Raw genomic sequence first — 25,802 nt, 5'->3', positions numbered from 1 at the left:
TAACTTGATATTACCCAACATGTACATTGGCTGGGCATGGTGGCTCACACCTGTAATCCTAGCACTCTGGGAGGATTGTAATCCTAGCACTCTGGGAGGATTGTAATCCTAGCACTCTGGGAGGCAGGGGGATCACTTGAGCTCAGCAGTTCGAGATACTGTACCCCATAAATATGTACAATTATTGTGTCAATTAAAAAAACTTTTTAAAAATCTATTCTGCCTTTTAAAATTTTTTTCAGTTTGTGCATTTACGTTTTAACTTGAATCCTCTTGGAGTACTTGATACATGGTATACAGTAATTTTAAATACCTTTCCCCATGGTCTTAGTTATAATACTCTAGGTTCTTACACGAATTAGATTCTGCTTCTCACACTTACATTGGTCTGTTAGTCTTCATTTCTCTTTTTTTTTTTTTTTTTTTTTTGAGACGGAGTCTCGCTCTGTCGCCCAGGCTGGAGTGCAGTGGCCGGATCTCAGCTCACTGCAAGCTCCGCCTCCCGGGTTCACGCCATTCTCCTGCCTCAGCCTCCCGAGTAGCTGGGACCACAGGCGCCCGCCACCACGCCCGGCTAGTTTTTTTTTGTATTTCTTAATAGAGACGGGGTTTCACCGTGTTAGCCAGGATGGTCTCGATCTCCTGACCTCGTGATCCACCCGTCTTGGCCTCCCAAAGTGCTGGGATTACAGGCTTGAGCCACCGCGCCCAGCCTTCATTTCTCTTTTTTGGCTACATAAACAATTATGGCCTCACAATATATCTTACCTAATACAGCAAGTCTCCACATTGCCCAATCTCCTTTTGGGCCATTTTTTTTTTTCTTTTAAGCTCGTCAAGCATGGTTGTTGGGGGAGACAATGTCAAATCAGCTTAACAATAGCCCACAATACTTGGACCAATTTGGGCCATCTTTTGATCCTCTGACTCATTTACTTTTCCATATGAATTTTGAAATTATTTATATAGACTACATAATGGATTCTATTTACAAATTAACAACAATTGTGTTAAGTATATGAATTAACTTGGGAAACACTGTCATTTTTCCTGTTTAGTCTTGATATCAATGCTTATTGGCTATCTCTCCATTTAACCTGTATTTTTCTCATTAAAATGTATCATTTTCAGCCAGATCTGTGGTTCATGCCTGTAATTCTAGCACTTTGGGAGGCCAAGGCAGGAGAATCACTTGAGGCCAGGAGTTCCAAATCAGTTTGAGCAACACAGCAAGACCCTGTCTCCACAGAAGATTTTTAAATAAAAAATTAGCTAAGTGTCATGGTCCATGCCTATAGTCCTAGCTACTTGGGAGGCTGAAGCAGAAGGATTTCTTGAGCCCAGGAGTTTGAGAGTGCAGTGAGTCATGATCACACACCACTGCACTCCAACCTGGGCTACAGAGCAAGACTCTGCCTCAAAAACAAAAAAATCATTTCTCAGCTTGTTCTTACTTCGATTCAGCTCTCATTTTCTAGCTTATGTATTTATTAATATTATTGCTTCTTTTCCTTTTTGTTTTGAAGATTACACTGTTTGCTTTCAAAAACCTTGAGATCCCTACTGAATAGCTTTGCATTTCCCCGTTTCTTTCTTGAGATAGACTCTCACTCTGTCACCCAGGCTGGAGTGCAGTGGCGTGCTCTCAGCTCACTACAACCTCCGCTTCCCAGGTTCAAGTGATTCTCCTGCCTCAGCCTCCGAGTAACTGGGACTACAAGCGCCCACCACCATGCCCAGCTAATTTCTGTATTTTTAGTAGAGACGGGGTTTCACCATGTTAGTCAGGCTGGTCTCAAACTCCTAACCTTCAAGTGATCTGCCCACCTGGGCCTCCCAAAGTGCTGGGATTACAGGTATGAACTACTGCGTCTAGCCTCCCCTTTTCTTTCCAATTAACATAAAGACCAACCTCCAAAGCTACAAGGAGGGGTGAATTGTAGCTCTGCCACCTAACAGCTAGGTAACCCAAAAAAAGTCACTTTATTTTTCTTAATTTCAGTATCTCCAGCAAATCCTCTCTCCTGCATAGAATCTCTCTATTGGAGTGTTGTAAGTTAAATGAGACAGACCTAAAACACTGAACAAGTCCTCAGGAAAACAGTAGCTGCGATTTCTATTACCATCATCTTTGTGTATAGTTATTTACATGCGTTTTTCATAGGGTGCTGATTTAAAGATTTTCTAAGAAATGCTCGTATTTATATTATAACCCTTATTAGTTTGTTTCTTTGTTGTGCAGAGGTATGAGGTAGAATATATATATAATCCCTGCTTTTTAAAATTTATTCCAGTGGGGCAGTGACTTGAGCTATCATAAGTCCCAGCACTTTGGGAGGCGGGGCAGTGAGGATCCCACAAGGTCAGGAGGTCGAGACCATCTGGCTAACCGGTGAAACCCTGTCTCTACTAAAACTCTAAAAACTAACAGGCCAGTGTGATCCAGCTACTAAGGAGGAGCTGAGCAAGGAAAAATGGGCTTTCCAGGGAGGCGAGGCTTACAATGAGCTGAGATCAGCTCACTACACTCCAGCCCTAATTATTTCAAGCAAATCTGTCTCAAAAAAAAAATTTATTCAGTCTCTTTTGACTTAACATAGGATGAGTGTTTTGTGAAACAAATACATACAGGAATTTTTGAATTTGAATTTATCTACTTTTTTCATTTAATTTCTGCCACATATGTTACTTATGTCTATTGCCAGTAATGCTGACACATGGAGAGGTCTCGCTCTGCTTCAGCTTACAGGTACTCAGTCACGAAACGCTCCCAGGGAGCTCAGGGGCAGGTTCCACTATTTTTCCAGCTTCACAGGGGAAGAGAAGCAGAGAGAAGGTAAGAACTCCCATACCCAAAGTAACACAAGTGACAGAGGTGGGATTTAAACCAGACACTCGGACTGCAGAATCCAAGCTCTTAACCACCTCACTCCCTGACATTGTTCAGCTCAGTTCACCAGCTCTATGATGAAACCTTCAAATGTTTGCCCTGATAAGAGTATCTTATCATTTGTCTCTACTATGACTTTGCTTTGTATTATTAGCTGCTACCATTATTTCTGATGTACTTTGGGGACCCACATAAATTTATTTTTATTTAGGGTGTTCATATTTTAGTATTAGTATTTACTATTTATGCAAATGCTTAACTAGCCCCTTTTATTCTAACATCTACTTCATCAAAAAGTACAAGTTTTCATTGTATTCTTTATGAGTGCAATAATATATTTTAGTTTTTAATACTTTATTTACCAATGTATGTATGTATAGCTCTTCTCTTTTCAAAAGCAATTTTAAATATTCACAATATCTTCTTTTTACGTATTTTCCACATTGTACAGTCTTGTTTCTTTTTTTTTTTTTTAAAAGAGATGAGATCTTACTTTGTTGCCCAAGCTGGTCTCAAACTCCTACCTCAAGTGATCATCTCGCCTTGGCTTCCCAAAGTGCTGGGATTACAAGTGTGAACTACCTCACATGGCTCAGTCTTCTTTTTTTAGTAATATTTTAAAGATACAGAAACATTAACTGTTTACCATACTGAGAACATCTTACTTATAAAAACTAAATGCTGGCCAGGCACAGTGGCTCACGTCGGTAATCCCAGCACTTTGGGAGGCCAAAGCAGGCGGATCACAAGGTCAGGAGTTCAGGACCAGCCTGGCCAAAACGGTGAAACCCTGTCTCTACTAAAAATACAAAATTATCAGGCGCGGTGACGGGTGCCTGTAATCCCAGCTACTCGGGGGGCTGAGGCAGGAGAATCACTTGAACCCAGGAGGTGGAGGTTGCCATGAGCCGAGATCGTTCCACTGCCCTCCAGCCTGGGCGACAAAGCAAGACTCCGTCTTAAAATAAATAAATAAATTAAATAAATGGTCTTTCTACTTTAAGGAAGTAAGATAAAGAAGGAAACAGAACAGGAAATTCTTCAACTCAGCTAGTAACTGACCCCTTGGGCATATCTTCACCTTAAATATCTTAAAGATATCCTTCCATCAGCCCCAGATTTTTATTATCTGGTATACTGAATATACAAAGTTATTATCATTTGCATTTTTTTACATGCTTGTGTTTCCTAAAACCTACATCTGCTTAAAATTTTTAAAATTATCATTAAAGTTCAAAATTTATGTTCAAAGTTTATATCTAGACAAATTTTATCAGTCTCTGGTTAATCTTAAAAGGATCATAAGTGTCTTTCCAGTTTCCAGGCTAAAATCTTTTTTACTATAATGGGATATTTTCTACTACTATGATTAAATACAAACCCTGTGTCACTTCTTTATACATTTTCCTGACGTAATTATCTCCATTCTTTTAAATAAATTGGCAATTTTTTTCTTAAAACAGTCTCATGCAGTTAATTCTTCTGTTTGTTTGTTTATTTATTTATTTATTTTAAGACAGAGTCTCACCCTGACGCCCAGGCTGGAGTGCAGTGGCTCAATCTCAGCTCACTGCCACCTCTGCTTCCCGGGGTTAAACGATTCTCCTGCCTCAGCCTCCCAAGTAGCTGGGATTACAGGCACACACCACTGTGCCCAGCTAATTTTTGTATTTTTAGTAGAGATGGGGTTTCACCATGCTGGCCAGGCTGGTCTCAAACTCCTCACCTCATGATCTGCCCACCTAGGCCTCCCAAAGTGCTAGGATTATAAGAGTGAGCCACCGTGCATGGTCTGTTTTCCTGTTTTTTAATTCTTTCTTTTTTTTTTTTTTTCTTGAGATGGAGTTTCACTCTTGTTGCCTAGGTTAGAGTGGGCACGATCTCGGCTCACTGCAACCTCCGCCCCTACCAGGTTCAAGTGATTCTCCAGCCTCAGCCTCCCAAGTAGCTGGGATTACAGGCACCTGTTACCATGCCCAGTTAATTTTGTGTATTTTTTAGTAGAGATGGGGTTTCATCATGTTGGTCAGGCTGGTCTTGAACTCCAGACCTCAGGTGATCCACCCTCCTTGGCCTCCCAAAGTGCTGGGATTACGGTGGTGCCCGGCCTCTTTTTTAATTCTTTAATTTGTCCATAGCATCATTGTTGTACTCCAGTGACCCTATTTGTTTTATTCTAATAATGGTCTTACTTGCCCTACACCTAACACCTTGACAACAGTCTTTTCCCTGCTCAACTTGTTTTTCTGTGGATTTTAGACCCTTATTGTCTTTAGAAGAAATTTTGCCCATTCACTGAAGTATCTGATTCCTGTCACTTTTTAATTTCAGCTATTGTTGATTATTTTCAAGATTCTTTTAGGTTCTTCTTGTGGGCCAATAAATTTTTTCTTTGTCTTAAGCTACTTTTTCTTAATAGACTTTTCCTTGTTTCATATTACTTTACAGAGCTTTCAGTAGGTTTATTCAAATAGAGAAGGTATCACCTATTGCTCCATCATCTTTTCAGCTGGTGCCCACACTGGAGATTTTAAGTTTGTTTTTTAAAGCATTTACAGTAAACAGTCACCCAATATAAATTAAAATTCATCTTCTGATGGTAGGTATAATAAAGCTCTCAATTTGGCAATAAAATTTTTTTTTTTGAGACAGAGTTTTGCTTTTGTTGCCCAGGTTAGAGTGCAACGGTGCAATCTCAGCTCACTGCAACCTCCACCTCCCGGGTTCAAGTGATTCTCCTGCCTCAGCCTCCCACGTAGCTGGTATTAGACCTCAGGTGATCCACCCGCCTCGGTCTCCCAAAGTGCTGGAATTACAGGCGTGAGCCACTGTGCCCAGTAAAAACATTTTATCATTTCAATTTTTATTTTAGATTTAGGGGCACATGTGCAGGTTTGTTACATGGGTATATTGCATGATACTAAAGTTTGGGACCTGAATGATCCTGTCTCCCAGGCGGTGAGCACAGTACCCAGTAGGTAGTTTTTCAGCCATATAGGTACTGCTCGGCTGTAGTACCCAAGTTTTTCAGTACTGCTTGGGTACTGCAGCTCAAATAGTCCCTAGTATCTCCTGTTCCCACCTTTATGTTCATGAGTACCCAATGCTTAGCTCCTCTTAGAAGTGAGAACATACAGTATTTAGCTTTCTGTTCCTGTGTTAATTCACTTAGGATATTGGCCTCCAACTGCATCCATGTTGCTACAAAGGACATGATTTCGTTCTTTTTTTATGGTTACATAATAGAGTATTTTATTTTACATAAAAGAATAGCCTTGTCCTTAAAAGCAACAAGGTCTAGAATAGGAGTAAAACCTTCAGAGAAAACGCATTTGTTATCATCAGGGAGGCAGGGCCTCGGAATAACTGCCACTCCCTCAACTTGCACCTTCCTGCTGGCTGCCCACTCTGCTGGCCCCTGGAGAATATTCTGGTGTCCCACTCCTTCCTTCTCTGGTCCAGCAAGAGGGTTTTGCACTAGAGAGGAGGAAAATAAAACATAGTCTATCAAGGTTGTTCATCCCTGAGAACTGCTTTTTTAAAGGATGGGTAGATGAAAAGATAAAAATGGATGCTGTGCATTCCTAGGCATCCTCCTCTGACTGTATTTCTTCTGATTCTTTATATAGCTTCTTTGTTTCCTTAGATGCAAAACTGAAATTAACTTGTGAGGGGCTTTAGATATGAAAGCATTAAGGATCATATCAAACAAGCCCCAAAGCAAACAGAACTGAGTGTGAACTGATACATACGTGATAACAGCATTCAGATTTCCAGTAGACAGTCAAGTTGGCCCCAAGAAGTTCATTATGGATGAGTAGCAAAGCCTGATCCATCTTCAGCTCTACATGTCTTTTTTTGTCTAAGTCTGGTAAAAATTAGGAAAAGTTAAAAAAAAAAAAAAAAAAAAAAAGAAGGTACCCGAAATATGTGTTAGAGGCAAAGTACATTCATGTGAACAGTTGCTTCCAGTAGTGCTTCTCAAAACCCTACACTCTGGGATTTCTGTGGTCTCCCACACATTACTTTGTGTATGTGCAGATATATGTGCGTGCATGCATGTGCACACACACGCAGGTCTCTTTTTGCACAGATGTCTCTACTACAAAAGAGGATTCAGTCAACACCACTCACATCTAGTGCATCAAAGGATCGTGTGAGGAACTTACATTCATCAAGTGCTAAGATGTGACATGTACTGAATTTAGTAGTTTCCCTACAATAATGACAATCTCATGAGCTAGGTATTTCCCCCCCTTTACAGATGAATAAATTAAGCCTCTCAAGAATTACCTAACTGTCTGTGGTCACGGTTTTTCAATGAAATCACTGATATGAACCCAATTTGTATGACTCTAAAGTTCAAGCTTTCTCCCCTACCATGTTACTCAGCTGGGACTGTAGCCAGGCAGCTTGTTAGAAATGCAGAACTCACTTGAGTCAGACAGGTTAGCAAGGCCCAGGGATGGGGTGCACGTGCCTCGAAAGTTTAAGAAGTGCTGCTTTCTATCACTTTGTTTCGGAGTTTGGAATCTCCTAATTTTCATGGCAGATCGGAGAGGGGTAAGGAGATAGTTTTAAGACAAGCCTCAGTCTGAAGGGCAGAGAAACTCACTGCTCCTGGATTCATTCATCACACAGCTCACCAGTTCACTAGATGATGTTCTGAGGATGACAGAAAGATGACACACATTCTAAAATCATGTGTGCCAATTTGGTAGGAAAAATAGAGTGAACTGCTCTTGTCAAAAGTCAAAGCAAAGTGGTTCATTTCAACCAACTGGCCGTTTATATGATATTATATAAAAGAGAAGTTAATTTATCCTCTAAGTAAATTTACCCAAAAGAAAAAAATGGGGAACTACTTAATAACACAATGAGGAAGGTAAGAACTCGGTTCTCTATTTTGTAATGGGAAAGCTTCCTCTGGGCTCCCTAGTCACTCATTTGAATGGCAGAATCGGGAATTCTTCACGTAGCCAGCTCAATCCCTCTTGCTCTGTCACCCAGGCTGGAGTGCAGTGGCGCGATCTCGGCTCACTGCAACCTCTACCACCCGGGTTCAAGCCATTCTTCTGCCTCAGCCTCCCGAGTAGCTGGGACTACAGACACGTACCACCAAACCCAGCTAATTTTTGTATTTTTAGTAGAGACGGGGTTTCACCATGTTGGCCAAGATGGTCTCGATCTCTTGACCTCGTGATCTGCCCACCTCAGCCTCCCAAAGTGCTGGGATTATAGGTGTGAGCCACTGTGTTGGGCCTCAATCCCTCATTTTTAAGTTTATCTTAAATTTACCCTTATTTAGCTCTCAGTGAAGACAAGCCCTGCAGTATAAAACTCTTAATAATCCACTACAGTTTTTTGTTCTCTAGGCCAAAGAAAGCTTTCACAATCATTTTTTCTGTTCTTTGGTCTCCTGGAAAGCTTTCAGTGGAAGCGAGGTTTGGGACCTGGAGTATGACATAGTGGGATAAATTCAATTTAAACTTGAATCTGAACCCCAACCTGCCTCACGTTCCTCACCAATAAATTAAGGGTCATAAGAGTATGTGCTTCATGAGACCGTTGGGAAAGCTAAACTTGACCACCTACGAAATGGTTGGCATAGAAATAAAACAAGTGCTCAACACATGGACGTTATAGTGATCCAGGCCACATCCAACCAATGCAGAGGTCAACAGAGCCTCTTCAGGATCGGAACATCCAGTTAATTTTTTTTTTTTTTTTTTTTTTTTTTTTTTGAGACAGAGTCTCGCTCTGTCTCCCAGACTGGAGTGCAGTGGCCCACTGCAGCCTCAACCTCCTGGGCTCAAGCAATCTTCCCACGTCAGCCTCCCAAGTAGTTGGGACTACAGGAACATGCTAGCACATCCAGCTATTTTTTTTTTTTTTTTTTTTTTTTTTGTATTTTTTTGTAGACACAGGGTTTCACCATGTTACCTAGGCTGGTCTCAACCTCCTGGGCTCAAGTGATTCACCCACCTCGACCTCCCAAAAGTGTTAGAACTACAGGCGTGAGCCACCACACTGGGCCCAAGAGTAAAATCTTTAACCAAAAACAGGCTTTTGAATAGCTTCTGATATGCTTTACGACATTTCTCTCCAATTTAGGCGTGCTGATTTCTAATGACAACTGTGATGGTTGAGATCTCCCAGATAATACAAAGAACCACACTTACCAAAGAATCACCAGGCCCCAACAGCTCTGTGAAATAGCTCCTGGTGAGTCGGGCATGGTGGCTCACGCCTGTAATCCCAGCACTTTGAGAGGCCCAGGCGGGCGGATCATGAGGTCAGGAGATCGAGACCACCCTGGCTAACACGGTGAAACGCCCTCTCTACTAAAAAAATAGAAAAAAAAAAAAATTAGCCAGGCGTGGTGGCAGGCGCCTGTAGTCCCAGCTACTTGGGAGGCTGAGGCAGGAGAATGGCATGAACCCGGTAGGCAGAGTTTGCAGTGAGCTGAGTTCACCCCACTGCACTCCAGCCTGGGGGACAGAGCAAGACTCTGTCTCAAAAAAAATAATAATAATAAAGAAAAAAGAAAAAGAAATAGCTTCTGGTGTCTCCATTCTGGGATGAGGCATCTGAAGGTCACCTACTATCGGCCAGGATTTAAGCTGAGGTCAGTCTAACTGTGCACCTAACCGCTAACCAGTCTCCTGAGCCTCAACAGATCCCTCCCTATCAGCCCAGCCTGATCAGCCTTTTCCATGTTTTCCTCATTTGTTAGCCTGGTGGATAGAAAATGGCACGTCCTAATTATTTTAGTTTTGAACTTGTGATTAACTAGTTTGAACATGTTTTCCAAATGTTTACCATCAGTATGTGCCTTTCATATGAATTCTTGAATTATTTATTTATTTAACCACTTTTATTTAATCCCTGACACCTTCTGAGGTATTTGCATAACTTCTCTACATTACAGACAAAAATATTAAATCTTTTGTCAATTTGTCATCATTGTTTTAAAAGTTTTCATTTCCCTTCTTCAGTTTTAATGGCTTCCATTTTCAAATTTCTAGTCACTCTCTGTAGACTTTTTCCTACACTTGATCATGGCCAATAGACGATGAAGCCATGAGCTTTTCCTTCGTAATTTCTCCACACACCATCATCCTGTCGTAGATGGAATAAATACTGTGTGTACTCATGTTTCTCTAAGCCTCTGGTGGTGAGCGGAATAAGGTACTTGTTTTATACTTAGATTATCCACATGAATTTTAGGCTGAAAGCTCTTCATTGTCATTGTTACTAACTATGCTATTTGGGAATGTGCAGAGGGGCTCAGTTTTCAGCGAATGTCAGAATTACCTCAGGAAGCTCTAAAAAAACAACAAAAGTTAACAATGCCCTGGCCCCATTCCAGACTAATTAAATCAGAATCTCTACCCAATCAGCATGATTTTTTAAATTTCCCACAAAAAACAAGGAACCTCCCAAAGGGATTCGACTGTGCAGCCGAGGGTGAGGAACACAGCTAGGGAACCACAGCTAGAGACTGTCAGAGTAAAGCCAGCGGATTTTGACACCTTTTTTGTTTTACTTTGCATTATTTGAATGTGGTTTTTAAAAATAATAATAACAGTCTGTATCACTTACAGACACGACCAAAGGACCCAATTACTAAGCCATCAAATATGACCTCGAAACTGAGCTTGATGTTCAGCTTCAAGAAAAAGCTGTCACCTTCCCACACAGCAGCTGATCTAAGAAATTCCAGGGCAATACCCACAGAGCGTTGCCGACAAAAGAACAATTAATTCCTTCTCTCTCCTCTGGTCTACATCGTCTTGGTGGGCAAATAACCAAATAAAGCCACCTTCCAATAGAGCGGGGATAAATGTGCTGCTTGTGTATTACACTTTTATTTCCTTTCCAAGTATTTAATTTCTGGTCTAGCTCTCTTCTCGTGAGTTATCTTTGCTGGGCATATTTTTAAAGACATAGTCTACTTTTTTTTTTTTTTTCAAGTAAATGCTGAATTTTCAAAAAGGAAGATGATGACGTTTTTAGTAGGAAAGCTGTGCAGCCCAAACATGGGCTCCACGCGGCAGGAAAAGCCTTGCGGTCGTAAGGCGGCTTCCCTTCACTACCAGTGACTACTATTTACAAATCACCTCTACCTAAAGTAAGTGCCCTTTGATAAGCTAATACTGGTGCTAAAATGCAAAGAGCGTTCAGCGGGATCAGTCCCTGACAATTGTGATCAGGCAGATTACATAACCTCCCCGGGGTCCTTGCAATTTTAAAGGAGGGGAGCGCAGGAGATCTAGGTTGGATGAATCAAGGAGCACACAAAATGTAATCCGCTGAGCCGCTTTTCCAAAATTCACGACGTATTTCTCCTCCAGCTTCTGCCTGGGGAGGAGGGGTCGTTTGAACTCCATACACAGACACTAAAACTTCGTATTATGACCAAGATAAGGGCGCGAAAGGGGAAAGAAAGGCAGGTGATTCCCACCGTCCCAGGTGTGGACCTTTCTACCCAAAGGGTTTGCGGTGCTTGCCCGACCCCTCTGGGAGGGGCGTGTGCGAAGGACCTCCTAGGGCCTGGGGCTCCCCGGTCCAGGGGTCTAGATGGAGGCCTGGAATCTGTATTTGTCATCGTAGCCAGTTGTGCAATCACAGGCTGAGCTGAGCGCCTCTTAAGCCAGAGCACTGGACAGGAGCCCGGGGCCCGGGGCCCCGGGCAAAAGCGCCCAGCCCAGCCCCTCCCAGGCCGCGACCCCGACTCGGAGGCGGCGGCTTCCCAGTCACCCTGGAGGGAAAACGCGCCGAGGGGAGACGCGCGAAGGGCTCGCCCGGGACCGAGCTGCATGCAGGCCGCGCCCCCACCGCCTTCTCCGCGGTTCCTCACCCGCCGCACATCTACGCGGGTTCAACCCCAGCGCGGGGCAAACGCGCGTCCCGGCCCCGGGCTTCCCACCAGCTGAAGCCACTGGGTCGCACGGCTCCGGCGCCACGTCCTCGGGGGCTAGGCCCTCGGGGAAGTGACCCTGCTCTAAGTCCCTGCGAACAGTGGACTGGGTGCAGGGGGAGTCCGAGCCCCTCCCCCCCCGCCCCGGTCCTTGGCTGGCCCGCCTCCTGGCTGCCAGTGTGGGGAGTTCCCAGCGTCCCGATCCGAGGCCTCTGTTTAGACCGAAGGCGCCGGGACGCAGGTCCTGGGGTGGGCGCCGCCTGGGCGCCCAGGTGCCACTCCGCCGCGGCCTGAACCGCCCCCTCCCCCGCCTCCGCTGGGCCCGGCCGCAGCAGCCCGAAGTCCGGCCTCCGGTCTGGGGCGTGGGACCGCGAAGTCGCAGAAACAGCCTGGGCCGTGGGGGCGGTTCCGGCCCGGCCTAGCCCTCGGCGCCGCGCACGGAGGTAGGGGCGGCGCCGCGGGGAGGGGACGCCGCGCTCGGAGCCAGCCGGGCGGCGGTAGGAGGCGTGCACTCACCTCGAGGCGGCGCGGCCTGGGCATCGCGATCCGAAGAGCCGCCGGGGGCCAGCAGCGCGGCGCTCAGCACTGACGCGGCCAGCAGCAGCACGACCAGCGCCCTGCCCGCACCGCTCATGCCCGCCGCCCGCTCGGCCGCCCCTGCCTGCCCGCCGCGCCCCGCCCTGCGCTGCTCCGCCGCGGACGCCCGCGCGCCCGTCATGCCCCCTCCGCTGCCGTCACCGCCGCCTGAGTCACCGCGGGAGGCGGAGGCGCCCGGGAGCCGCGGGCGGGGGAACCCAGGGGCCGGGCCGGGCCGGGCCATGCTAGGCCCTGCCCTGGGGGAGCTGGCCAAGAAAGAAGCCAACGCTCTGGGCCCCTGCATTGGGAGTGTTTGTCCTGGGAAGGAGAAACGGCCGGAAGAGAGGCCCTTGCAGGCTAGGAGCCTTCCTCCCCCGCCCCACCTTCCCCAGCCGCATTCTGCCAAACTCCCGCGCCAGCCGGCCACACTCCGCACGGGTGTCAGAGCCTCGGTCCCTGTTTTGGAAAACGCCTCAGTAAGCAAGACTGCAGAGTCCCTGCCCCCAAGGCGTTTATTACCCAGAGGGAGAGGCACGACTTAGAAGCCACCAAGCGGCCCCATCTCTTAGAAGAGCCCCAGGCCAGGCTGACAAAGTGGAAGGGAGCAGGCCGAGGAGTCTGCACACCCGTTGCAGGCTGTATTCCGGGAGACGCTATCGCAGGTATAAGGGACGGGTACAGTAATACCTATAGCAGACGTGTTTGTAATTGCAAAACCTTGTCAAGCTGAATGTTCACCAGGGAGAAAACAAACTGCCCCACAGCAGGGGAAGTGCTCTACAGCTTCCCGCATCCACATGGATGAATCTCAAAACACAAGGCTGGGGAAAATGCAAATTGCAGAATGCCTTTGTAATAACTTATATAAAGCAAAACAATAATGTATGTTGTTTAGGGATATCCATATGTGTAATGAAAATACAAAGGCACACATGAAAATGATGCGGGACGGTGGGGGTCCTTGTCACACGCCAGGAAAGATTAGGCTCTCAGACCATTTGAAGGGTAAGGCAGGGTTTTATTGGGTGTAAAGGAAGAAAAAGGGGAACAGGGACTCAGCAGAGCCAGAGTTCTAGTTGTAGGCTCCCCGCCTCACAGATTAAATCCCAGATTCCACGGAGGAAGAGGGCCAGGCTCCTCCCAGCTGTAAACTGAGGAGCGAACTTTTGTGGCTCCGCCCCAGTGCAGTGCACAGACCAGTGGGAATTTTACCAGGGAACCCTTCCCATCTGGCTGTCTCATTCCCCCTTCTAAAGAAGTCCATCTAACTGCCATTAGAATAAGGATAGGGACAAAGAAGGATCTTAGCGGTTTCCTGCTGACAGGAGGCACTGTTTTGGGAAAATGGCAATCAGATCTCCCTCATAGGCCTATCTAAGGATCCCCGGCAGAAGGGTCCATGGTCCAAGGCTCCAGTTGCATGACCCTTTGATGTCCTGAAAGCAGGAAGAGACAAACTGGGTTATTAAAACACATATGGCCGGGCACGGTGGCTCACGCCTGTAATCCCAGCACTTTGGGAGGCCAAGGCAGGTGGATCACAAGGTCAAGAGATCGAGAGCATCCTGGCCAACATGGTGAAACCCTGTCACTATTAAAATACAAAAAATCAGCTGGGTGTGGTGGCGGGTGCCTGTAGTCCCAGCTACTTAGGAGGCTGAGGCAGGAGAATCACTTGAACCCGGGAGGCAGAGGTTGCAGTGAGCCGACATTACACCACTGCACTCCAGCCTGGCAGGTCAGGAGTTCGAGACCAGCCTGGCCAACATGGTGAAACCCTGTCTCTACTAAAAATACAAAAATTAGCCAGCCCTGGTGGTGCCTACCTGTACTCCCAGCTACTCAGAAGGTTGAGGCAGGAGAATCGTTTGAACCTGGGAGGAGGTTGCAATGAGCCAAGACCACATCACTGCACTCCAGCAGGTGACAGAGTGAGACCCTGTCTCGAGGAGGAGGGAGGGACAGGGAGGGAGGGAGGAGGGAGAAACAAGGGGAGGGATAAGGACAGCTCAAAAATCCTGAGGCCTTTTACCAATTTGTACAGGGGGGCCAAAAGTCCGAATGGTAAACAGCTTTACTCTTTTGCTGGCATGTTGCATGTTGGGCTTCTGGGTTCCCTTCCCCTAAAACCAATCCTAAGCCAGCCAGTTTAAGGTTTGGGAAATTAACTCTTTCCAGTTTGAAAAATGCATCTGAGGAGAGCGTCCCATAGTATGGAGACACAATTACCATTGTAATTGTGAACCAAGGAGAAAGGAAAAAAGAAGGCATTTTTTCAAAGGAATCCGAAGGGTTCAAGATGCATTTGAAAGTGGTGCAGACTGAAGATAAATGGCTACCCATATAGAAAGAGGGGAGCAGGCATCCCTGGTTCCCTTCTCTTCCTGGCAGATACCTGGGGTACGTGAAGGACAGAAGGAATAGCGTCCTCTTCCATTCTTGCATCCCCAAGTCCTGGCAACCTTGGCAAGTGCTACCATGAGTGCCAAAGCGGCTTGCATCAGAAATCTTGGAATTCCTTAGACCTCACTTATGCTCAGGGGTTGGGGGGTTGCATGGACTCCTTCTCATAAGCCAAATGCTAAAGAAAAACTGTGGAACTGAGTCCTCCAACAAGGGAGAGAAAAGCATGTCTTGTGACACACCCAGATAACTGGTGGCTATAGTTATGCTTGCTAGGATTTGGGTGCATGGTGCTTGGCTTTGGTTAGCTCCCTTGGTCTTACTTTCCCAAAAGGAAACCTCTGGATGATAGGCACCCTATTTATTATCATCGCCTGGCAGAATTTGCAGGATAATTGCTTATAACTAGAAAACTAATCCAGATTTTTTTACATTACGCATCCCTCTTGTTCTTTCTGAGCTGTAGCTGGAGATTGCTGGTTGGTTCACAAGCAGGGTTAGCCTAAAAATGTAGGCAAAAACTTAAAAACAACTGAGTTTAGAATTGAATGATAAATGTATAAGTTTTGGAACATAATTTCTCTCCAGTCCTCATTGTTTTAAAAAAAAAAAAAGAAATTATGATAGGACTCAGTTATTTGCAAAATAGACTTCAGTCTTACACTTGGCCTGATTATTTACATAAAGTGCAGCAAGAATAATTACTTCTACAAAGGCCTTTTGAACTGGCTTTGATGGAACTCTGTTCCACAAGGAATCTCAGGTAAGATAAAGCCAAGCCCAGCCATGAGCTGGGCTAATCCTCTCCTCTTAAGGTCCCACAATATACCCTGGGTTGGGTGATCCTCTCCTCTTAAGGTCCCAAGATAAACTTGGAGCTCTGGGACCCATTAGAAAGTGACATTCTTTACTGACCACAGGTCAGGAACCCTATACAGGGACTGTGTAGACAAGAGTATTAGGCCAGTTTCCCCACTGGGCTTTTATTGGCTCTGCAAGTCGAGACTGACTCTTTAAACAGAAGCATAGCCTTCCAGTCAAAGCTTTGGGAAAATAACCAGTTTTTCCAATTGTGTCTTGTTACAAAAGATAAACGGATTCTTATCGCACCAATCCAAACAACTATATTGCCATAAGTTAAGAATACTCACAGATAGTTTCCAGGTTCTACAGGAACCAGGCCGGGCACGGTGGCTCACGGCTAATCCCAACACTTTGGGAGGCCAAGGCGGGCAGATCACTTGAGGTCAGGAGTTCGAGACCAGGCTGGACAACATAGTGAGACACCATCTCTACTAAAAATACAAAAAGTACCTGGGCATGGTGGCCCCCACCTGTAGTCCCAGCTACTCAGGAGGCTGCTGCAGGAGAATCGCTTGAGCCGGGGAGGCGGAGGTTGTAGTGAGCCAAGATCCCTTCACCGTAGTCCAGCCTGGGCAAAAGAGCAAGACTGTCCACAAAAAAAAAAGGAACCAGGCAAAGAGAAACAAGCATGCTCCAAATCTTGTTCACAGGAGTATACCTCACTCAATTATTAAAGACCATAAATAGTTTAAAATAAGTTTCCCTGACTCTGAAAAACAAAACAAGGATCAGCAATATTGCCAGCAAAAGTCAAAAAGGTTGCTTCAGCTTTGAGTTCAGTCCATTTAGTTCTTGTTTTGCTTGATATTCGTGAACACTTCAGCTCTTTATGAGTCCTGTACATTTTCCTTTATTCCAACATGACAATCTCCAAAGTTATCAGAAACCTGTATTTGAGAGTACCTGCCAGAGTCCTATTGTTTATTATAAACCATCTTTTGAAAATGATTAAAACCAGACAACAATTGTCTGTGAAGAGCAAAATGTCCAGGTTAGTTGCAGTTAGAAACACAATTGACAAAGAAGTTTGGCTATCTCTGTAGTTTACAATAACTTAACAACCTTAATTATGGTTGATAGCATATACTTAATTAGAATTTTAGAAATCCCATACAATTTTGGAACATACATTAGCATTATTCACAAAAATATAACCTAAAGAAAACTAAACATCATTTTGGCAATCCCATGTACCTAAACATGTCAAATGATCCTATTTACCTATTTTTTTGATATTTCAGGAGCACTCCAAACCATCCAAAAAGCCAAACATCAGAAAAGACAATTTTGAAACTGAAGTTTGATTTTGGGAAGGCTGTTAAATATGTTCGAGGTTTAAAGCACTTGATGTTATGAAACACAATTCCAGATTACCCTAAGTTATTTATTTTGCCAAAATGATGACTCAGAAATTTTAAAGAAGCAAAAACCTTTATAACTCTTTACAAAATTTGCCAAAGAGCAGATTAGTGCCTTAAGAATACCTTCTTGTGCTTTTATTTCAATGCTCAATTTACAGAAAAATCATATAATACCCTTTTGAAATGTAGTCAATATGTTCACATAGAGAACCCCTTTGCAAGATAAATTTCCACAATGCTTCCACCACTTGTTTGAACCTGCTACTTCATCCTATCTAATTTAAAACAATCCTTTAACCCTAGGCAAAAATTTACATTTCCATGCCTTCTTATAACCTTTTACAAAAAAACACATTTGGCTGGGCATGGTGGCTCACGCCTGTAATCCCAAGCACTTTGGGAGGCTGAGGCGGGTGGATCACAAGGTCAGGAGTTAGGGACCAGCCTGGCCAACATAGTGAAACCCCATCTCTACTAAAAATACAAAAATTAGCCGGACATGGTGGTGCATGCCTGTAATCCCAGCTACTTGGGAGGCTGAGGCAGGAAAACAGCTTGAACTCAAGAGGCAGAGGATTCAGTGAGCCGAGATCATGCCACTGCACTCTAGCCTGGGTGACAGAGCAAGACTCTGTCTCAAAAAAAAAAAAAAAAAAAAATTTTTTTTTTACTGTTCTTAACACACCTCACATATAAATCTATCTCCAGTAGTCTCAATTATATGTTAAAACAGTAACTCCTAGCAGTTTTTAATTTAAATGTAAAACTTGGTAAGTTGTTTTGTGTGCTAGATGCAGCCAAGGTTTGACTCCTAGCATAATTAAGGGCATGGTTAGTTCCATATGTTCCCAGGCCTTAATAATTATGAAGCCAGCAAGTCAAATAGTTCTCAAAACCCAAAAAGCAGTTTATAACCTTAAACAGTTAGCAAATCTTGCATCTGACCTGCATAATTTAGTCCGCCTATTTACATTTTGATGGCATCTGCTTTTTACCAATAATCTTTAAAGCTGTTTTTATTTCTCAAAGACTAAAGTCACATAAACTGAAGGTACCACAGCTTTTATTTTCTCTTTAAAAAAAAAATAAGCGCTTGTCTTTCTTTAGGCCAGATTAATTAGAGCTCTTTTTACAGACATCATACACAACATATATATATATATAGTTACACAGACAGGCAGAAGAAACCCCAGTCACTGGGTGGGATCCTTTAAGAGACAGGGCTAGGAAAACATGCAGCTATCAAACCAGAAAGGAATTCATTCCCTAAGGCAGGATTGCTAAACAAAGCCTTACCAGGGAGTTACAGGCCATGCCCCCAGATTGTAAAACAAGATGGAGGCCTGCAGTGAAGTTCCCTACAAACCACACAGACATGCAAAGCACACCAGTGTGCAGGCCAGTTGGAGTTTCTCTGGGGACCCCTTCCCACCTGGTTGTCTCAAAAAGATAAACACTATGGGCGGATCACGAGGTCAGAAGATCGAGACCATCCTAGCTAACCCGGTGAAACCCCATCTCTACTAAAAAATATGAAAAATTAGCCAGGCGAGGTGGGCGCCTGCAGTCCCAGCTACTCCGGAGGCTGAGGCAGGAGAATGGCATAAACCCGGGAGGTGGAGCTTGCAGTGAGCTGAGATCAGGCCACTGCACTCCAGCCTGGGCAACCCAGTGAGACTTCGTCTCAATTAAAAAAAAAAAAAAAAAAAAGATAAACACTAAATTCCAGTAAGAGTTGAGAGCAGAAAGGGAGGAGAAGCTAAAGGGCTTCACTGACAGTGTTTCATTGCTTAAGCTGGGTGATAGGGTGCATCCTGTATTATTTTTTATACTTCTTTGGGTGTCTGAATTATTTGATAATTTTTTAAAGCTACAAGACAGTGTGATTAGTGCTATTAGGAGGACAGTGCTAAGGTGGCATTTGACAGAAGCACCCAGGCTTTTGTCTGGGAAGGCTTCCAGGAGGACTGTCATTTAAGTTGAGCCCTGAGAGCTGTTAGCCAGGAGAAAGCAGGAAGAGTGTTCTCAGGAGAAGGAACAGCCTTTCCAACAGCCCAGAGAAAGTGTCACTTTGTGAAGGAACTGAAAGAAATCTGGGGCGACTAGAGCAGGGTTCTGTAAGGGGAGAGGGGAGACAGGAGGTGAACTAGACAGCAGAGTTGAGTATAGGCTTCTTCCTCAGTAGAAGCTGTTGGTGAGTTTGAAGGTGAGTAACTCAGGAAAGTAATGGTCATGAGCTATCTCACAAACTCAAGTTCAGTCAAATTATTTTTCTCAAAGAAAGCCCCTATGCCAGAATGTCAGGACATTCAGGTACTCCCTCTTTCCTCTTTGCCCCCTGCCCCATGGCTCGAAATCCCAGGAGCTGAAGAATGCTAGCATTGGAGCGGTCTGGCCAGGCCATGGCCAACTAGTCATCTTCTGCCTAACACACAGCAGCGGCCCTCTCTGGCTTAGCCCTGGCTTAAACCACAGGAGTCACTGGGTGAATGTGCCCTTCTCTTTTTGCTTGGAGGACACCTTTTTGACACCCTCCCTGTCCAGGAGAGTCTGGAGTTCCTGTCTTAGGGCTGTGCATAGCTGTTCCTGTACCTGGAAGACCCTTCCTTACCCAGACACCTCATGGCTCCTCCCTCACTTCATTCAGCTCTCAGGCCAATTGCTGCCTCATTTAAGGAGGCCTTCCACAAAAACCCTATCTAAAGCTAAAACGTGCTGGAGCCTCAGATCTTGCTCTTCTTCATTACACTAATCTCTACCTGACATTACGTGCATTTGTCTGCCCCACTTGCACGACAATGTAAGCTCTATGAAGGCAAGGAGTTTGTCCTACAGGCAAGAACCTTCTCCTTTGACTGTAATACATTAACAAACAGCTCCAGAACCTCGTGGCTTACCCCAACAACAATCCCTTTCTTGTTCGCACTGATGCCCAATGCTTCATCACAGCAGAAGCAGCAGTGGGAGGACAACGTAGCAAATCCTACACTGGCTCTTCAAGCACCTACCTAGAAGAGATGTCTATGACTTCCTTCACATTTCTCTGGCCAGATCAAGTCATATGGCCCCATGTGATCAACAGATTCATCACCTATTCAACTCTCAGCAACTAGAAAAAGAGGTAACTTCCTCAGTATGATAAAGGCATCTCCAAAAAACAGCTAACCTGACACTTGCAAAGACCGAATGCTTCCCCCTGTGGATCAAGAACAAGGCAAGGATACACAGTAAGGCAAAGAAATAAAAAGCAAACAAACTGGCTCTATTCAAAGATGGCCTGATTGTACATGTGGACTCAAGTAATCTACCCCTCAAAAAGCTACTGGAAATTATGAGTTTGGCAAGGTCACAGAATTGAAAGTCAGTATACAAAAATCAATTGTATTTTTATTTTCTGGACATAAACAACTGGATGTTGACACTGAAAAAACTGGAATTTACAATTGAATTTTTTTTCTTTTACAATGGAATGGTTTTGTTTTTTGTTTTTTTTTTTTTTGAGACAGAGTTTTCCTCTTGTTGCCCAGGTTGGAGTGCAATGGGACGATCTCAGCTCACTGCAACCTCTGCCTCCTGGGTTCAAACGATTCTCCTGCCTCAGACTCCCGAGTACCTGGGACTACAGGTGTGTGCCACTACACCCGGCTAATTTTTTTGTATTTTTAGTAGAGATGGGGTTTCACTATTTTGGCCAGCCTAGTCTCGAACTCCTGACCTCATGATCTGCCTGCCTCAGCCTCCCAAAGTGAGAATTTTTTTAATTTAACAAAACAGGTACAAGACCAGAACACCGAAAACTACAAAAAGTTAAAGAAGACCTAAAAAGTTGGAGAGATATACTGTGTTCATAGATTGGAAGAATCATTACTGTTAAGATGCCAGTTCTCCCCAAATTGATCTATAAGTTCAATACAATCCCAGTCAAAATTCCAGGAGTTTTGTTGTTGTTGTTGTTAAAATTGACAAGTTGATTCTAAAAATGTATGTGGAAATACAAAGGACCTAAAATAGCCAAAACAGTTGTGAAAAATAACAAAGTTGCAGGTCTTACAACTACCTGATGTTAAGATTTACTAAAAAGGGATAGGTGCCGGGAGCGGTGGCTCACGCCTCTAATCTCAGCACTTTGGGAGGCTGAGGCAGGCAGATCACTAGGTCAGGAATTCGAGACCAGCCTGACCAACATGGTAAAACCCCATCTCTACTAAAAAATACAAAAATTAGCCAGGCGTGGTGGCACATGCCTGTAATCCCAGCTACTCAGGAGGCTGAGGCAGGAGAATCACTTGAACCCAGGAGGCAGAGGTTGCAGTGAGCCGAGATCACGCCACTACACTCCAGCCTAGGCGACACAGCAAGACTCCATCTCAAAAAAAAAGAGAGAGACAGGATAGAGAGCCTAGAAATAAACACACACACTGGTTTTTCACCAAGCTGACAAAGGAATTTAATGAAGGAAAGGATAATCTTGTCAATAAATAATGCTAGAAAAATTGGATATCCACATGGAAAGAAACCTTGATTCTAACGACTACTTGGGAGGCTGAGGTGGAAAGATCGCTTGAGCCTAGGAAGTTGAGGCTGCCGTGAGCTACTACACTCAATTGTGCCACTACACTCAAGCCTGGGCAATAGAGAGAGGCCCTCAAAAAAAAAAAAAAAAAAAAAAAAAAAACCCTACATGGAGACACTAATCACACCCTAAAACAGCTAAAATTAAATGGGCTGAAATAAATAACAAGTGTTGGCAAAGATATGGATCAAATAGAACTCATACATCACTAGTGGGAAAATAAAATGGTACAACTACTTTGGTAAACAGTTGGAAGTATATGATATTAAACATATACTGACATATGACCATCTGACCAATCAGGTATTTGCTCAAGACAAATGAAAACATGTCTACACAAAGACTTATATTTTAAGGTTAACAGCAGTTTTATTCATAATATCCCAAAACTGGAAACAATGCACCATCCATCAGCAGATAAATGAAGAGTGTGGTACAGACATACAATGGAATAACTATGCACCAATAGATATAACCTACTGATACATGCAACAACGTAGATGAACCTCAAGAACATACACTGAACAAAAGCAGACAGACACAAAAAATATATACTACACTACACTACTATATTCTACAGTTTGAATATTTGTGTCCCTCCAAAATTTATGTTGAAACAATCTCCAATGCAATAGTATTAAGAGATGGGGCCTTTGGAGGTGATTAAGTCATGAGAGCTCTTCCCTGGTGAATGAGCTTAAGCCCTTTATGAGAGGGGCTGCACACAGCATTTGCTCTCTTTTTTTTTTTTTTTTTTTTTTTTTTTTTGCCTATCTGCCCCTTCTACCATGTGAGGACAGTGTTCAAAGCACCATCTTCAAAGAAGAAACTGGGCCCTCAGACACCAAACCTGCTAGTGCCTTGATCATAAACTTTTCAGCATCCAGAACTGTGAGAAATAAATTCCTGTAATTTATATAAATTACCCAGTCTCAAGTATTTTGTTATAGCACCACAAATAGACTTAGACACTGTATGATTCCATTACTGGAAATCTAGAAAAGAAATTCTAATCTTTCCAAAAAGATAGGAAAGAGTCATTACTTGGAGCCAGCAGAGAAGAAAGGATTGATTGGGATGGGACACATAGGAAATTGCCGGTGTGATAGAAATGCTTTGTCTCTTTATCTATGGGGATAGTGACACAAGTACATAAATGTATCAAAACTCATTGAAATATACACTTAAAACTGTTGCATTTTATTATATAAAATAATGAATCAATAAGTTGAGTTTTTAAAAACTCAGTATTTCGGCCGGGCGCGGTGGCTCAAGCCTGTAATCCCAGCACTTTGGGAGGCCGAGGCGGGTGGATCACGAGGTCAGGAGATCGAGACTACCCTGGCTAACATGGTGAAACCCCGTCTCTACTAAAAATACAAAAAACTAGCCGGGCGTGGTGGCGGGCGCCTGTAGTCTCAGCTACTTGGGAGGCTGAGGCGGGAGAATGGCGTGAACCCGGGAGGCAGAGCTTGCAGTGAGCCGAGATCACGCCACTGCACTCCAGCCTGGGAGACACAGCGAGACTCCGTCTCAAAAAAAAAAAAAAAAACTCAGTATTTCTTCCTGGAGTCAAGAATGACTCTGAGGTTTCTGGCTTGGGAAATCAGATGCATGCTGTGCCACCTACAGATAAGGAAACACAGAAGCAGATTTTGAAGAAAGAAAAGTTATCTGGGAAATCTTGAGCTGGAGTTGTTCTTTAGAAAAATGTTCATTCAAATATCTTCTCCATTTATTAATTGGACTGTTTGGTTTTTGTGTTGAATTACAGGAGTTCTACATGTACACTGGATATCAATTCCTTATTAGATATATGACCTGCAAATAAAATAAATGTAAAAGTCAGGAGAAATAGGAATTTGGGAAAAATAAGCACATATATGGCAAGTGAAGTCATGGCAGAGAATGAGATCATCCAGGTAATGTGTGTAAGGCTGAGAACAGAACCTTCAGGAGCACCAGGGATGGACAGAGACTGAGAAGAAGCCAGAGTGACAGGAGGAAAACTAGGAGAGTATGATGTCACAGAAGCCACGGCTTGTATATTACAAGGAGGAAACAACAAAAGATTATCTATCCACTCAACTAAGCTACCCAGTCCTTTGTAACCCAGTGATAGCAGTTTCAGGGCAGTGGTAGTAGCAAAGGTCCAACCAACTGCCTTGGTTAGAGGGGTCAAGGGAATATAAAGAAGTTTAGGCATTTCAACAAATACTGCTGGGATACTTGGACAGCCAAATGCAAAAGAATGATGTTTGACAGTGACTTTACATCATATACAAAAATTAAGTCAAGGATCTTAATGGCTCAAAGACCTTAATGCAACAGCAAAACCTATAAAATTCTTAGAAGAAAACATAGGGGTAAATCTTCACGACCTTGGATTTGGCAGTAGATTCTTAGATGCAACACCAAAAGCATGAGCAACCAAAGAAAAATGTAGATACATCTGACTTCATAAAAATTAAAAACTTTGTGTATTAAAAGACACTGCCAAGAAAGTGAAGACAACCCACCTGGGAGAAAATATCTGCAAATCATATATCTGATAAGGGACTAGTATAAGGAATACAAAAAGAACTCCTACAACTCAACAACAAAAAAAAACCCTGATTTTTTTAAATGGACAAATTAAAAAATTGGCAAATAATCTAAATAGACATTTCTCCCAGGAAGATTATACAAATAGCCAATAAGCATATGAAAAGGTACAACATCATTAGTCATCAGGAAAGTGCACATCAAAACCACAGTGAGTCCTGTGGTCATGTACTGGAAGACTTAATAGTGGTAAGACGTCAATATTACCCAAAGCACTCTACAGATTCAATGTCGTATTTATCGGACTCCTAATGGCAGAATTCCAGAAATAGAAAAATCCATCTAAAATGCATATGGAATCACAAGGGACTCAACAGCCAAAATAATCTTGAAAAAGAAAAAGTTGGAGGTCTCACACTTCTGAATTTCAAAAACTACTACAAAACTATAGTAATCAAAAAACCGTGAGCCTGGCACTCAACTCCTCCACAACAAAGGACCAAAAAAGCAAGTAGGTAACCACGTGTCAGGTAGAACACCAAAGACAGAACACTATTCAACAGGGAAGTGACAGGGAACCTCTGAGGCACAAAAGGAGCAGTAAATAAAGCAGCCAGTGTGTCTTGGATTGGCTCAGAGACAGGAGAGACATCCCATTTCTGGGAAAAGAAAAGTCAAAGAACCGCAGTGGTCCACATTCCCAGCGCAGATGCTGGCACCCACAGGGGATGCCGTCAGCCTTCACAGGCCCTGAGCCCAGTATACAGAGCTGCCTGGAATCCATGCAAATACATTGTTCCAGAAAGGGAATTCCATTGGATCCTACTCACACCCCAAGAAACATGCTGCTGTGGCACAGCACCATTTTAACAGCCTAGCCCCCACCAGATTATATCCTGCCTTGGGGTCCAATAAGCCCCTGCAGTCTACATCCCTGCGGCCCCCAAGAACATCTTCCCACATCCATCCAGAAGGTTGCAGTATCACAATCACCCAGCAGTGCAGCCAGGTCCCCAGTACTCTGACCCATGAAGTGTCTTATATCCCAGGGAACAGGCAGTGTAGCGCACACCAGGGAGGCTGTCCCCGGGAAAAAGGGAGCTGAAGCTCCCAGAACCTGGGAGCCATCTTCCCAACACCAATGCCACCAACAGAACCTTGCCCCTCTCAGCAGGGCAACAGCACGCCTGTGTGTACCTTCAGGAGGCCTGAGGACCAGTGTGTCCATATGTGCCATCCAAGAACCTAAAGACAGGCCTGCTCCACCCACTGTCCCCAGTGTTCTCAAGTGCCATCTTTCCCTCATGCCACTACTGGTGCCTATATGCTCTCTAGGGGGGCCTGAGCACTGGCCCACCCCATCCAACACCACTGGTGCCCATGCACACAATCCCAAGGCCTGAACAGGCCCGCCCCACCTACCACCACCAGTGCCTACCAAAGTGCATCACCTAAGGGGCTAGAAACTGGCCCATTCATCCTGCCACAGCTACTGCCAACAGCTGTGATTGCCACCTGAGGGTCCAGTGTTTAGCCCACTGCTGCTACTGCCACTGCCAGCACCAAAAATACTGCCTCGGGGCTTGAGGACCAGCCCACCTGGGCCCCCCAACTACCAGCACTTATGCCAGCTGGGGCCCTGAGGTCTAGCAGGCCCAGCCCATCGCC

General features: G+C 44.3%; 2 protein-coding genes across 11 annotated transcripts in view; both read right to left on the bottom strand.

Annotated features, from left to right (window-relative positions):
* The window catches only part of HGSNAT (heparan-alpha-glucosaminide N-acetyltransferase), a 51,058-nt gene extending 38,564 nt beyond the window's left edge, over window positions 1-12,494 (bottom strand). Inside the window, exons 1-3 of one of the 9 annotated variants that reach the window (XM_031669537.1) lie at window positions 12,330-12,425; window positions 7,326-7,555; window positions 6,643-6,758 (exon numbers count right to left, since the gene is read on the bottom strand). In XM_031669537.1, coding sequence (XP_031525397.1) covers window positions 6,643-6,758; window positions 7,326-7,437 — 228 coding nt within the window. In that variant the 5' untranslated portion in view covers window positions 7,438-7,555; window positions 12,330-12,425. Of the gene's footprint in view, window positions 1-6,642; window positions 6,759-7,325; window positions 8,625-9,072; window positions 9,235-12,329 lie in introns of those variants that run through there. The other 8 variants (XM_031669536.1, XR_004185804.1, XM_031669542.1 and 5 more) reach the window with 8 other exon arrangements.
* Window positions 12,495-16,187: 3,693 nt separating this feature from the next.
* POMK (protein O-mannose kinase) overlaps window positions 16,188-25,802 on the bottom strand; it is a 47,811-nt gene continuing 38,196 nt past the window's right edge. Inside the window, exon 5 of one of the 2 annotated variants that reach the window (XM_021942285.2) lies at window positions 16,188-16,224. The gene's annotated coding sequence lies outside the window, so the exon portion shown is untranslated. Of the gene's footprint in view, window positions 16,225-23,072; window positions 23,412-25,802 lie in introns of those variants that run through there. The other variant, XM_021942284.2, reaches the window with a different exon arrangement.

This window comes from Papio anubis, chromosome 8 (assembly GCF_008728515.1).
Source record: "Papio anubis isolate 15944 chromosome 8, Panubis1.0, whole genome shotgun sequence".
NCBI classification, from domain to species: Eukaryota; Metazoa; Chordata; class Mammalia; order Primates; family Cercopithecidae; genus Papio; species Papio anubis.
The sequence above is the reverse complement of the archived record's forward strand: the minus strand, read 5'-3'. Positions and strand labels throughout refer to the sequence as shown.